Raw genomic sequence first — 13,781 nt, 5'->3', positions numbered from 1 at the left:
AATTTCCTTTGGTAAATTTCTGGTAATGCCCGGTAATTTCTCGAACTTTGCAGGGTGAACGGAAGTGCCCCACCTCTTGAACGAATGTGCCCCATAGGTGGGGCAGTTTCGTGCAAATGTTCAGAGTTATTAAAAGTCATTTTTTCTAATGGAAGCAATAATTTTAGAGGATAACTTTTAAAGAGGAAAACTATCTGCAATAGTTCCTTTCCATACTACAATCAACAATTTTGCCATTGCACTAACCAAAGAACAGATATATGGGTTTATCCATTTTTTGCACGAATGTGCCCCACTCTCCCCTACATTTAATTTAGTATTTACTGTCTCTTTATTTCTAAACCGGTGATTAACCTCTAAATTGTAAAACTTTAGCTGTTGTGTAAAATAATTTAATCAGAATGGCACATGAATATGCATTATACAACAGTGTTTTCGCAACAAGTTCGACTAACTACGGCCGCAATAATTTAGTCGCTGTAACATTCCTTCATCAGCTGTTGGTGACGCTTCTGACGCATGTTTCCAGAAATGCGTGGTTCATTGGTGGTTAGTTGCAAGGCCATATATGTTATTATAGTTGGTTTTTGCTGGGATTTTGCATGATTTGTTTTATGTGTAGATCGACTGGATACTCATTATTCACTGTGTCACTATTTATTTTTAACTGGAAATCGCATATCTTTTTATATCAACATTCATTTTGATAACAATATCATTCCAGAGGCCTAACATTGAGAGGGAGCCAGAGTGAAATTTTGATCCTCAGCCAATGCTGAAGGGTAAGGTGAGAGAAAGATTTTACTGAACTCTTCAGAAAGGAATTTCAAATGTATTGATGCATTATTCATTTTCCACTATCCAGTGTGCACTTCCTGAGGACTTAGCATAGCAATTTCAAGTCCTTACTATTTGTTTGGCTGTCTTTTTCTGCACAGCAATGAAGCAAGTAAGGTTTATATAGCTCTAGCATTGACTCAGCTGTATTTTTTTCTTGCAAAAGTATGTTTTTAAGATTGCGGGTTTTTTGCGGGTTCGGCTCAGACAAAATCAGCTTGCGGGTAGTTGTGGTTGGGCAAGGGGTAGCTGCGGGGCGGGGCGGGTAATGAAATTGCAAATTTGGGGCATCTCTAGTCGCAATCTATTCCCCGGGTCAATATCTAGCCGCAGCCTCGGGTTCCAGATGTGTGCAACTTACCCCTTACCCCTTAATCGGCCCTTAAAGGAAGGGGCGCGTCAAAAGTGCCTCAAGGGTTCGTCTGATCGCCAAAATAAGGGTCGCAATCGATTCCTCGGGTCAATATCTAGCCGCAGCCTCGGGTTCCAGATGTGTGCAACTTACCCCTTACCCCTTAATCGGCCCTTAAAGGAAGGGGCGCGTCAAAAGTGCCTCAAGGGTTCGTCTGATCGCCAAAATAAGGGTCGCAATCGATTCCTCGGGTCAATATCTAGCCGCAGCCTCGGGTTCCAGATGTGTGCAACTTACCCCTTACCCCTTAATCGGCCCTTAAAGGAAGGGGCGCGTCAAAAGTGCCTCAAGGGTTCGTCTGATCGCCAAAATAAGGGTCGCAATCGATTCCTCGGGTCAATATCTAGCCGCAGCCTCGGGTTCCAGATGTGTGCAGCTTACCCCTTACCCCTTAATCGGCCCTTAAAGGAAGGGGCGCGTCAAAAGTGCCTCAAGGGTTCGTCTGATCGCCAAAATAAGGGTCGCAATCGATTCCTCGGGTCAATATCTAGCCGCAGCCTCGGGTTCCAGATGTGTGCAACTTACCCCTTACCCCTTAATCGGCCCTTAAAGGAAGGGGCGCGTCAAAAGTGCCTCAAGGGTTCGTCTGATCGCCAAAATAAGGGTCGCAATCGATTCCTCGGGTCAATATCTAGCCGCAGCCTCGGGTTCCAGATGTGTGCAACTTACCCCTTATCCCTTAATCGGCCCTTAAAGGAAGGGGCGCGTCAAAAGTGCCTCAAGGGTTCGTCTGATCGCCAAAATAAGGGTCGCAATCGATTCCTCGGGTCAATATCTAGCCGCAACCTCGGGTTCCAGATGTGTGCAACTTACCCCTTACCCCTTAATCGGCCCTTAAAGGAAGGGGCGCGTCAAATGTGCCTCAAGGGTTCGTCTGATCGCCAAAATAAGGGTCGCAATCGATTCCTCGGGTCAATATCTAGCCGCAGCCTCGGGTTCCAGATGTGTGCAACTTACCCCTTACCCCTTAATCGGCCCTTAAAGGAAGGGGCGCGTCAAAAGTGCCTCAAGGGTTCGTCTGATCGCCAAAATAAGGGTCGCAATCGATTCCTCGGGTCAATATCTAGCCGCAGCCTCGGGTTCCAGATGTGTGCAACTTACCCCTTACCCCTTAATCGGCCCTTAAAGGAAGGGGCGCGTCAAAAGTGCCTCAAGGGTTCGTCTGATCGCCAAAATAAGGGTCGCAATCGATTCCTCGGGTCAATATCTAGCCGCAGCCTCGGGTTCCAGATGTGTGCAACTTACCCCTTACCCCTTAATCGGCCCTTAAAGGAAGGGGCGCGTCAAAAGTGCCTCAAGGGTTCGTCTGATCGCCAAAATAAGGGTCGCAATCGATTCCTCGGGTCAATATCTAGCCGCAGCCTCGGGTTCCAGATGTGTGCAACTTACCCCTTACCCCTTAATCGGCCCTTAAAGGAAGGGGCGCGTCAAAAGTGCCTCAAGGGTTCGTCTGATCGCCAAAATAAGGGTCGCAATCGATTCCTCGGGTCAATATCTAGCCGCAGCCTCGGGTTCCAGATGTGTGCAACTTACCCCTTACCCCTTAATCGGCCCTTAAAGGAAGGGGCGCGTCAAAAGTGCCTCAAGGGTTCGTCTGATCGCCAAAATAAGGGTCGCAATCGATTCCTCGGGTCAATATCTAGCCGCAGCCTCGGGTTCCAGATGTGTGCAACTTACCCCTTACCCCTTAATCGGCCCTTAAAGGAAGGGGCGCGTCAAAAGTGCCTCAAGGGTTCGTCTGATCGCCAAAATAAGGGTCGCAATCGATTCCTCGGGTCAATATCTAGCCGCAGCCTCGGGTTCCAGATGTGTGCAACTTACCCCTTACCCCTTAATCGGCCCTTAAAGGAAGGGGCGCGTCAAAAGTGCCTCAAGGGTTCGTCTGATCGCCAAAATAAGGGTCGCAATCGATTCCTCGGGTCAATATCTAGCCGCAGCCTCGGGTTCCAGATGTGTGCAACTTACCCCTTACCCCTTAATCGGCCCTTAAAGGAAGGGGCGCGTCAAAAGTGCCTCAAGGGTTCGTCTGATCGCCAAAATAAGGGTCGCAATCGATTCCTCGGGTCAATATCTAGCCGCAGCCTCGGGTTCCAGATGTGTGCAACTTACCCCTTACCCCTTAATCGGCCCTTAAAGGAAGGGGCGCGTCAAAAGTGCCTCAAGGGTTCGTCTGATCGCCAAAATAAGGGTCGCAATCGATTCCTCGGGTCAATATCTAGCCGCAGCCTCGGGTTCCAGATGTGTGCAACTTACCCCTTACCCCTTAATCGGCCCTTAAAGGAAGGGGCGCGTCAAAAGTGCCTCAAGGGTTCGTCTGATCGCCAAAATAAGGGTCGCAATCGATTCCTCGGGTCAATATCTAGCCGCAGCCTCGGGTTCCAGATGTGTGCAACTTACCCCTTACCCCTTAATCGGCCCTTAAAGGAAGGGGCGCGTCAAAAGTGCCTCAAGGGTTCGTCTGATCGCCAAAATAAGGGTCGCAATCGATTCCTCGGGTCAATATCTAGCCGCAGCCTCGGGTTCCAGATGTGTGCAACTTACCCCTTACCCCTTAATCGGCCCTTAAAGGAAGGGGCGCGTCAAAAGTGCCTCAAGGGTTCGTCTGATCGCCAAAATAAGGGTCGCAATCGATTCCTCGGGTCAATATCTAGCCGCAGCCTCGGGTTCCAGATGTGTGCAAGCTTACCCCTTACCCCTTAATCGGCCCTTAAAGGAAGGGGCGCGTCAAAAGTGCCTCAAGGGTTCGTCTGATCGCCAAAATAAGGGTCGCAATCGATTCCTCGGGTCAATATCTAGCCGCAGCCTCGGGTTCCAGATGTGTGCAAGCTTACCCCTTACCCCTTAATCGGCCCTTAAAGGAAGGGGCGCGTCAAAAGTGCCTCAAGGGTTCGTCTGATCGCCAAAATAAGGGTCGCAATCGATTCCTCGGGTCAATATCTAGCCGCAACCTCGGGTTCCAGATGTGTGCAACTTACCCCTTACCCCTTAATCGGCCCTTAAAGGAAGGGGCGCGTCAAAAGTGCCTCAAGGGTTCGTCTGATCGCCAAAATAAGGGTCGCAATCGATTCCTCGGGTCAATATCTAGCCGCAGCCTCGGGTTCCAGATGTGTGCAACTTACCCCTTACCCCTTAATCGGCCCTTAAAGGAAGGGGCGCGTCAAAAGTGCCTCAAGGGTTCGTCTGATCGCCAAAATAAGGGTCGCAATCGATTCCTCGGGTCAATATCTAGCCGCAACCTCGGGTTCCAGATGTGTGCAACTTACCCCTTACCCCTTAATCGGCCCTTAAAGGAAGGGGCGCGTCAAAAGTGCCTCAAGGGTTCGTCTGATCGCCGAAATAAGGGTCGCAATCGATTCCTCGGGTCAATATCTAGCCGCAGCCTCGGGTTTCAGATGTGTGCAACTTACCCCTTACCCCTTAATCGGCCCTTAAAGGAAGGGGCGCGTCAAAAGTGCCTCAAGGGTTCGTCTGATCGCCAAAATAAGGGTCGCAATCGATTCCTCGGGTCAATATCTAGCCGCAGCCTCGGGTTCCAGATGTGTGCAACTTACCCCTTACCCCTTAATCGGCCCTTAAAGGAAGGGGCGCGTCAAAAGTGCCTCAAGGGTTCGTCTGATCGCCAAAATAAGGGTCGCACTCGATTCCTCGGGTCAATATCTAGCCGCAGCCTCGGGTTTCAGATGTGTGCAACTTACCCCTTACCCCTTAATCGGCCCTTAAAGGAAGGGGCGCGTCAAAAGTGCCTCAAGGGTTCGTCTGAACGTCAAAATAAGGGTCGCAATCGATTCCTCGGGTCAATATCTAGCCGCAGCCTCGGGTTCCAGATGTGTGCAACTTACCCCTTACCCCTTAATCGGCCCTTAAAAGGGGCGCGTCAAATGTGCCTCAAGGGTTCGTCTGATCGCCAAAATAAGGGTCGCAATCGATTCCCCGGGTCAATATCTAGCCGCAGCCTCGGGTTCCAGATGTGTGCAACTTACCCCTTACCCCTTAATCGGCCCTTAAAGGAAGGGGCGCGTCAAAAGTGCCTCAAGGGTTCGTCTGATCGCCAAAATAAGGGTCGCAATCGATTCCCCGGGTCAATATCTAGCCGCAGCCTCGGGTTCCAGATGTGTGCAACTTACCCCTTACCCCTTAATCGGCCCTTAAAGGAAGGGGCGCGTCAAAAGTGCCTCAAGGGTTCGTCTGATCGCCAAAATAAGGGTCGCAATCGATTCCTCGGGTCAATATCTAGCCGCAGCCTCGGGTTCCAGATGTGTGCAACTTACCCCTTACCCCTTAATCGGCCCTTAAAGGAAGGGGCGCGTCAAAAGTGCCTCAAGGGTTCGTCTGATCGCCAAAATAAGGGTCGCAATCGATTCCTCGGGTCAATATCTAGCCGCAGCCTCGGGTTCCAGATGTGTGCAACTTACCCCTTACCCCTTAATCGGCCCTTAAAGGAAGGGGCGCGTCAAAAGTGCCTCAAGGGTTCGTCTGATCGCCAAAATAAGGGTCGCAATCGATTCCTCGGGTCAATATCTAGCCGCAGCCTCGGGTTCCAGATGTGTGCAACTTACCCCTTACCCCTTAATCGGCCCTTAAAGGAAGGGGCGCGTCAAAAGTGCCTCAAGGGTTCGTCTGATCGCCGAAATAAGGGTCGCAATCGATTCCTCGGGTCAATATCTAGCCGCAGCCTCGGGTTCCAGATGTGTGCAACTTACCCCTTACCCCTTAATCGGCCCTTAAAGGAAGGGGCGCGTCAAAAGTGCCTCAAGGGTTCGTCTGATCGCCAAAATAAGGGTCGCAATCGATTCCTCGGGTCAATATCTAGCCGCAGCCTCGGGTTCCAGATGTGTGCAACTTACCCCTTACCCCTTAATCGGCCCTTAAAGGAAGGGGCCGAGGAATCGATTGCGACCCTTATTTTGGCGATCAGACGAACCCTTGAGGCACTTTTGACGCGCCCCTTCCTTTAAGGGCCGATTAAGGGGTAAGGGGTAAGTTGCACACATCTGGAACCCGAGGCTGCGGCTAGATATTGACCCGAGGAATCGATTGCGACCCTTATTTTGGCGATCAGACGAACCCTTGAGGCACTTTTGACGCGCCCCTTCCTTTAAGGGCCGATTAAGGGGTAAGGGGTAAGTTGCACACATCTGGAACCCGAGGCTGCGGCTAGATATTGACCCGAGGAATCGATTGCGACCCTTATTTCGGCGATCAGACGAACCCTTGAGGCACTTTTGACGCGCCCCTTCCTTTAAGGGCCGATTAAGGGGTAAGGGGTAAGTTACACTTATCTGGAACCCGAGGTTGCGGCTAGATATTGACCCGAGGAATCGATTGCGACCCTTATTTTGGCGATCAGACGAACCCTTGAGGCACTTTTGACGCGCCCCTTCCTTTAAGGGCCGATTAAGGGGTAAGGGGTAAGTTGCACACATCTGGAACCCGAGGCTGCGGCTAGATATTGACCCGAGGAATCGATTGCGACCCTTATTTCGGCGATCAGACGAACTCTTGAGGCACTTTTGACGCGCCCCTTCCTTTAAGGGCCGATTAAGGGGTAAGGGGTAAGTTGCACACATCTGGAACCCGAGGCTGCGGCTAGATATTGACCCGGGGAATCGATTGCGACCCTTATTTTGGCGATCAGACGAACCCTTGAGGCACTTTTGACGCGCCCCTTCCTTTAAGGGCCGATTAAGGGGTAAGGGGTAAGTTGCACACATCTGGAACCCGAGGCTGCGGCTAGATATTGACCCGGGGAATCGATTGCGACCCTTATTTCGGCGATCAGACGAACTCTTGAGGCACTTTTGACGCCCCCCTTCCTTTAAGGGCCGATTAAGGGGTAAGGGGTAAGTTGCACACATCTGGAACCCGAGGCTGCGGCTAGATATTGACCCGGGGAATCGATTGCGACCCTTGTTTTGGCGATCAGACGAACCCTTGAGGCACTTTTGACGCGCCCCTTCCTTTAAGGGCCGATTAAGGGGTAAGGGGTAAGTTGCACACATCTGGAACCCGAGGCTGCGGCTAGATATTGACCCGAGGAATCGATTGCGACCCTTATTTTGGCGATCAGACGAACCCTTGAGGCACTTTTGACGCGCCCCTTCCTTTAAGGGCCGATTAAGGGGTAAGGGGTAAGTTGCACACATCTGGAACCCGAGGCTGCGGCTAGATATTGACCCGAGGAATCGATTGCGACCCTTATTTTGGCGATCAGACGAACCCTTGAGGCACTTTTGACGCGCCCCTTCCTTTAAGGGCCGATTAAGGGGTAAGGGGTAAGTTGCACACATCTGGAACTCAAGGCTGCGGCTAGATATTGACCCGAGGAATCGATTGCGACCCTTATTTTGGCGATCAGACGAACCCTTGAGGCACTTTTGACGCGCCCCTTCCTTTAAGGGCCGATTAAGGGGTAAGGGGTAAGAGCTAGGGCCAAATAAAGGTCATATTCGTGCTCCTCGTCCCCCAATTGACCTAATATGAGTTTTTTAAGCGATTCTGAATCCGACGCTGTATTCGTTGCTGTTGCTGACGCTAACTTCACGGACATGTTACGCCGTAGATTGGTCGGTGATATCATAATGACTTCCCATCCGTGCTGTGATTACGTTCTAAGGTATCCGCTTCTTTATCGGTAACGATGCAAGCAGGGCAGCGTTTTTTCACTCCGGATCCTCGATTCAGACCTGATTTTTCCTGGTCGATCTTAAAGTGTGTTATTGTGTCCAGCCTTCCCGTTACCGACATGTCCGTGTAATTTTCAGTGTTTTGTTTTATCGTAACCTTAAAAGCAGTTAATCCGACTGATGGGCGCCATGCTGGGATTAGCGTTCTGACCCTCGATCGTGTCCTGTCCACAGTATATGAAGGTGCTGAATGCGACGATTGGTACATCGCGGCCGGTCATATCCCAGGACGACTTCAACTCCATCTTCTTCAAGATCCCCGAGCTGTACAAACTCCATTCGGACTTCCTCGATGGACTCCGGGCGGCCACGACCAACTGGGACGGATACGCACCCATTGGGCCGCGGTTCAAACAACTGGTAAATATCGTAACGGAGAGATCGGGACGGTCCATGTGGGTAAACGGCGGGTTGCGTGATGCGGCAGTACTAAATACCAGTTAATATTCTTGAAAGGAGAGCGATTGCAATGCATTGTGCAGTGATAGTTGAACGGGAGAAAGAAAGACGGATGGAGAGAGGGGACAGGGAAAGTCGATTATTCCGGCGGACAGAAAGTGAGATACGGTGATGGAAAATGGGAAGATACAGAAGCGGAGAGGCGATTATTCCGAACTATGAGCTAATATGATCGGCTTCTGCCTTTGGTTCCCCATTTAAGCCGTTCGAGTGTCATTCACGTCACTATCCGGCTCTCAGCTGGGATCGGGCGCCGCCCACTGGGCCTCGGCCTCCTCTGTAGTCGAGTGAAGACCTCTCATCACCACCCCTGACTGACGGAGAGGACTCTGTAGATCAAAGACCGTCTGTGAGCGAAGGGTGGCCTTCAGTCACCGGTGGGCAGCTCTCGTCGCGGATTAAAGCCGCCCCTGAGCTTCACTGGGGAACGGATTAGAGCCGCGGCAGCTGTGTACACATCTCAGCCCTGGGAAAGGAAAGGCTGTGGTGGATGAACATTCAACTCGCGGTTGGAACTGCAAGACTTGCATTTGAGAAAAAACTGTCAGCCTGATGGTCGCCTTTAATCGCCGATGGCACAATGGCGTCTGATGTTTGCTGGCGAAAATGCGGTTTGTTGTCGTGGTGATCACATCATGCTGCGACTGAGGTCCATTTGTGGAATTTAGGTTAGCTGGCATTAGTAAATGACATTCCCTTTCACATTTTGCGACAAGGTCAATTCGGAAATGTTTCGCATTTGAACGACAAAGCCATTCGGAACTCGTTCCTACGATCTAGTCCATCGTGTTCTTGGCTTTTGGTGGATTCGAGCACGTGCCACTCCCGCGCTGCCTTTTCCACAAAGGAGCACTTCTCTGTTTCCGCTCTCCTCATCTTTCTCCCGCTGAACCGAGAAATAACTTACCGACGCCGTCGACCTCGTCCATTTCTGCGTACTCGTGTCGGCTACGAACGGCCGATGTCGACCTAGCCCGAGCAGCTCAGACCATCACAGTGCCTCGACTCAGCATAGCCACTGCCCATCTCTGGCCTCGGTAGCTCGGCATGGTGAAGGACCGGTTTATCGTGCCGCCCTGTCGACCATTGGTGGCGGCGGCGGCGGCGGCGCGTGCGGGGCTGGGGTAACGAACGCGACGAGCCGCCTCGGGATCGATCTCTCCTTGTCCGCGCGCTGCGATGGAGCTGTTTGTCCCCCAGCCGAGGACAAGGGACGCTGGCCCAGTCGGATGCGTGGTGTTTGAATTGACCGCTGGGTTGAGAAATTAGAGGATACTGTGAAGAGATAAATTTCTTCAGCTGGGTTTGTTTTGGTCTGTTTGGATTTTGATATAATGGTATCAGTTGCACACACGTGTGTACTTGTTCAATTAATTGCACGGTGATCGTGGTGTGCAAACCCACCCCTCTGTGAGCATTGCAGGCTTTGTAGATCGTTCGGTTCCATATTGCCCTCCCGGACCGGCCGAGGAGAACCTCCACTGCGCTGGCGTCCGTCCAGGCCGGTCCGAGTGACCCCCTCCCGAGCCGCGCGTGCCGTCCGGTGTGGCAAAAACGGCCGGCGACACAGCGGGGGTGCGCTGGACCGCCCGCGGCGGGGGTGTGCCGAGGACTGTGTGAACGGGCCTCTGAGCGCTTTACCCCGAACCGGAGACAGGGTGAACCATCAGTGCATGGCTGGCCCTGAGGAGCGCTGCTGCGGTTTGCGCTGATTGTCAAGACGTGACTGGCATCTGAGCGACCACGAGCATGGTGCTTCAGCGAGTAACGACCCCACCATGAGCTGACTGCTAGCTGCTCGTGGAGGCCACTGTCGAGCCGCGCCGCTTGGTATTTGAGTTTAGATCGTAGTCCTTTACCGACGACTGGGTGGGCAATCAGCATATCGTCAATCGTGTGGACTTTGGTGTTGATTGCAATCTACTCACCGTAACTCAACCACTTCGACAAACCAGTCGCGGCATTCAACGCCCAAGCAATCACCGGTCAGTGATAAATGCGCATTGCGATGGACGAACATATATGTGACGGCTTGATTTGTTTATCTAGCCCCGTGTTGTCATTTCACGGCGTCTGTCACTCGGCACATCTCTCTGCACACTGGACCGTAGTTGTTTCGCAGTGTCCCCGCGGGGCGGCGCTGGCGGCTGCTTTTGATCTGGATGCGCGAAATGCCACAAAGCTGCGCTATGACAAATCGTATAGCGCCCGTTATAAACAGAGGGCGACGGGTCGTGCCGTGTGAAGGCACCGCAGCGGCCGTCTTTAGTGTCGGCGGTGCAATCTTTCCGAGAGGAGCGTTTGTGACCGCGGCACTGGTCGAAGGGGTGTTCGTGCCGCGAGTATGGCACGCTGGTGTAAACGGCCTGGTTAGCAGTCCTATACTCATATCTAGATCCATCTTAGGGATTGGAGGTCAGTCGTAACCCCAACCGCTTAATAACGGAAGTGGTGCTTACAAGATGAGACGCAATTGGAGGCAAGTACTGAAAGTATCCAGGCTAAGAGAGGAAGAAGCGGTTCCCAGGTCGAGGAAGGTCATGCGCTTGTGTTTTCGGCTGCTGGATAACTGTATGGACAAGAATGTGGTTCAGTTAGTTGGTCATATCAGTCCATCGCAACTGTATACTTTGCTCTTGGCTACACTGCGTAGTGCGTACAGCCGCCACGAATTCCTGTCTGGCATTGTCTTCCCGGGAACAATTAGATTGTTCACGGTAGCCGCAGCAATGCGTGTAAAAACTGTCCGGTGTACAGCGGGGCGGTCCAGGGGCAGGGGACCAGTGGCCATCGCTCCTCCAACTCACCCTCTGAGAACAATGGCTGCCTGACACTGAGAGGACGCTAACGACTGGTGTCGGGTACCTGGGGGCCGGCGGCCGCGCGAGCCACCCCGGTGGTCACTGAGTCACCGCTGAGTCACCGAGTCACTGGCCGGGAGTCACTGGATCCGTGAGTCACCGGCCGCTGTAGGACCGGGCCGAGTCGCCGGTCTGGCGAGGGTGACCAGAGTGGCGTGACGGTCGGGTGCAGGGACCGTGTCGCCGTGGGCACTCGGGGCCCGCGTCGCGCGGCTCAGGGGTCCGGTCGTGCTTCACTGAGTGTGTCGCCTGGCCGTGACGGTAAACGGACATGGAACAGTGAGGCGTGAGCTACAGGAAGGGGGGGGCTGACTGACATGGACTGTCACAGTCTACTGATGTGGTTAACAGTCACGGTATGCCGATATACAACTGTGACAGAGTGTGTTGTGTTTGGTTATGAAAATGCAGGTTTTTCTAGTTTTCTCTTCCAAGTGTGCCGAGTGGAGTAGGTATATTCACGGCGCTGCTTGTGCATTGCTTCTGTTCTCTGCGAGTATGGCGCATGGTTGGCAATCTCTTTTCACTCGTATGTTCTTGTACTCTCATGTCCCATTTTCTCAAAACAGTGCACACCTACAACCCACCAACTCTTCTGACCCCACCGTCTCCCTTTCAGGCGGAGAACATGGGTGTGTACGGCGCCTACCTCCAAAACTACCAGCACGCACTGGAGACGGTGCGCCGGTGTTCGGCCAACAGTGCCGAGTTTGCCGAGATCACGCGCTGCATCAAACTGCGCTCGCTGCAGGGACAGACGCCCTCGCTCGAGGAGCTGTTGCACAAACCAGTGGCGCGCGTACAGCAGAATGCGCCCGTGCTACATGTGAGTAGGGAGACTGTGGGGTGCCTACATCCTGGTGTTTTAGATGTAAAGTTGATGATTTGTTGTTAGAGTTTGCTACGATTTGTGAGTGTAAATGCTTAAAAGCTGAGACTGGTTTTTGGTTCTAGTAAGGGTTAAAATACAGCAAGGCCTATAGGTTGCAATTGCTGATAGTACCGATTCACTGCCCTTATCTTCCGCATTACCTAGATCTTTTTGAATTGACCTCAAACTGCTATGACATTACACATTCACTGTAGTATTTCTGATTGCACTGGTGTGATAACTGAAGCGGAACTGATGGTCGGCATTGCAGGCACTTTCCGCCGAGTAAGGAAGCCCCGACTGCTATCACTAATGTCCTGCCGGTTGAGAGGCCTCCTGCTCAGGATGATAAACTGCCTCACGGTACCCGACTTTTGAGTGCTATCGTATCATTATAGTGGGTCTGAGTCGTGCGGAGCGCTCGTTAAGAGCCGTCACCGGCGGCACGACGGGAGATCAGGGCATGGTTCGGCTGCAGCGCGGCGTTATTAATGTCTCCGTGGCCTTGTGTCGTTGCAGGATTTGCTCAAATACCTGCCGCCCAGCCATCCGGACCACCGCACCATGGGGCTGGCGCACGCGCTCACTATGACTCAGTCGTTCATCAGCAAGTACAACGTGGCCGCCTCCAACCAGCCGGTGAGCCGGGAGATCTTCTCACTTTTTCCATAATCCATATATCGTCTGTTCCCTCCAGCTCACCAATCCGCGACGGTGCTGACCGCTGTCGCCCTGCTTAATGCTGTATCAACTCCCCGTTTTCTTACATTCCCACTTCTTTTGAGAACTGTCCTGAGATGCAATAGAAGTCTGAGGGTGCTCGAGGTCGTTTTAGTGGTATGGTTGGCAGTCAGGCCTCTTCTGAGTATCCTAGTCCACCTTGCTAACTCTTTCGGTCTCCTACCACGTCATATGTCGGTCACGTACCTGAGTGAGGTACCGTATGTTGACCGGACGTGCCTGCTGCCGTCCGTCAACACAACTACTGAGTGACAGCTCGTGTCAGCTCGTGTCAGCTTTTGTAGTTGCCCTGTGTGGGTCTGTGCAGCCCGGTGGCTTGTGTCAGCCCGTGTCCCTCCGTAGCCGAGCTATAGTGACTATAGTTCCTAGTCCGATAGTGAGCTATGTCGGACTAGGAATCCGCTATGTGCTGATTTCTGTTGTTTCCCGACCTGCCCACCACCTAATGAAGCCTCTGTAATGCCTCAGCGCGTCTCTGCGCTGACACCCGCACTAATACTTCCCCCTCCCTCCCCTCCCTCCGCGGGCGAGGTCGGACTAGCGGTCAGGAGGGAGAACCGAGAGGAGCCCGCAGTGTGACCGACCGCTCTGTGTCGTTTCAGCGTGCTGACAGGATGCAGCGACACGTGGTCAAAAACTCCTTCATCGTCGAGCTGGTGGATAATCACAGGAAGCTGCGACACCTGTTTCTGTTCAATGATGTCATAGTGTGCGCGAAGTATAAGGTGAGTCATACGCGGTAATAGTGGCTTATCGGTAGGTTTGATGATAATGCGTCAACAGAGTGGAATGTGGATAGCCAACGTTCATGGTTTAGGTGCTATTCGCTAGTCACATATCTGTAGTTGCTTTTGAGATTTTTTTTCATGAATGAGCTCCGGTTTTTTTTTTGCAAAGACACAACCTATAACACAATC

The 13,781-nt window shown here is 52.4% G+C and overlaps 1 protein-coding gene across 1 annotated transcript in view; it reads left to right on the top strand.

Annotated features, from left to right (window-relative positions):
- Nucleotides 1–13,781, top strand: part of LOC122365481 (active breakpoint cluster region-related protein-like) — a 78,504-nt gene that overhangs the window by 55,776 nt on the left and 8,947 nt on the right. The window contains exons 5-8 of the mRNA XM_043336722.1: nt 8,107–8,292; nt 11,872–12,078; nt 12,643–12,762; nt 13,467–13,589. Coding sequence (XP_043192657.1) covers nt 8,107–8,292; nt 11,872–12,078; nt 12,643–12,762; nt 13,467–13,589 — 636 coding nt within the window. The remainder of the gene's footprint in view (nt 1–8,106; nt 8,293–11,871; nt 12,079–12,642; nt 12,763–13,466; nt 13,590–13,781) is intronic.

This window comes from Amphibalanus amphitrite, unplaced genomic scaffold, assembly GCF_019059575.1.
Source record: "Amphibalanus amphitrite isolate SeventyFive unplaced genomic scaffold, NRLGWU_Aamphi_draft 000743F_arrow, whole genome shotgun sequence".
NCBI classification, from domain to species: Eukaryota; Metazoa; Arthropoda; class Thecostraca; order Balanomorpha; family Balanidae; genus Amphibalanus; species Amphibalanus amphitrite.
The sequence above is the reverse complement of the archived record's forward strand: the minus strand, read 5'-3'. Positions and strand labels throughout refer to the sequence as shown.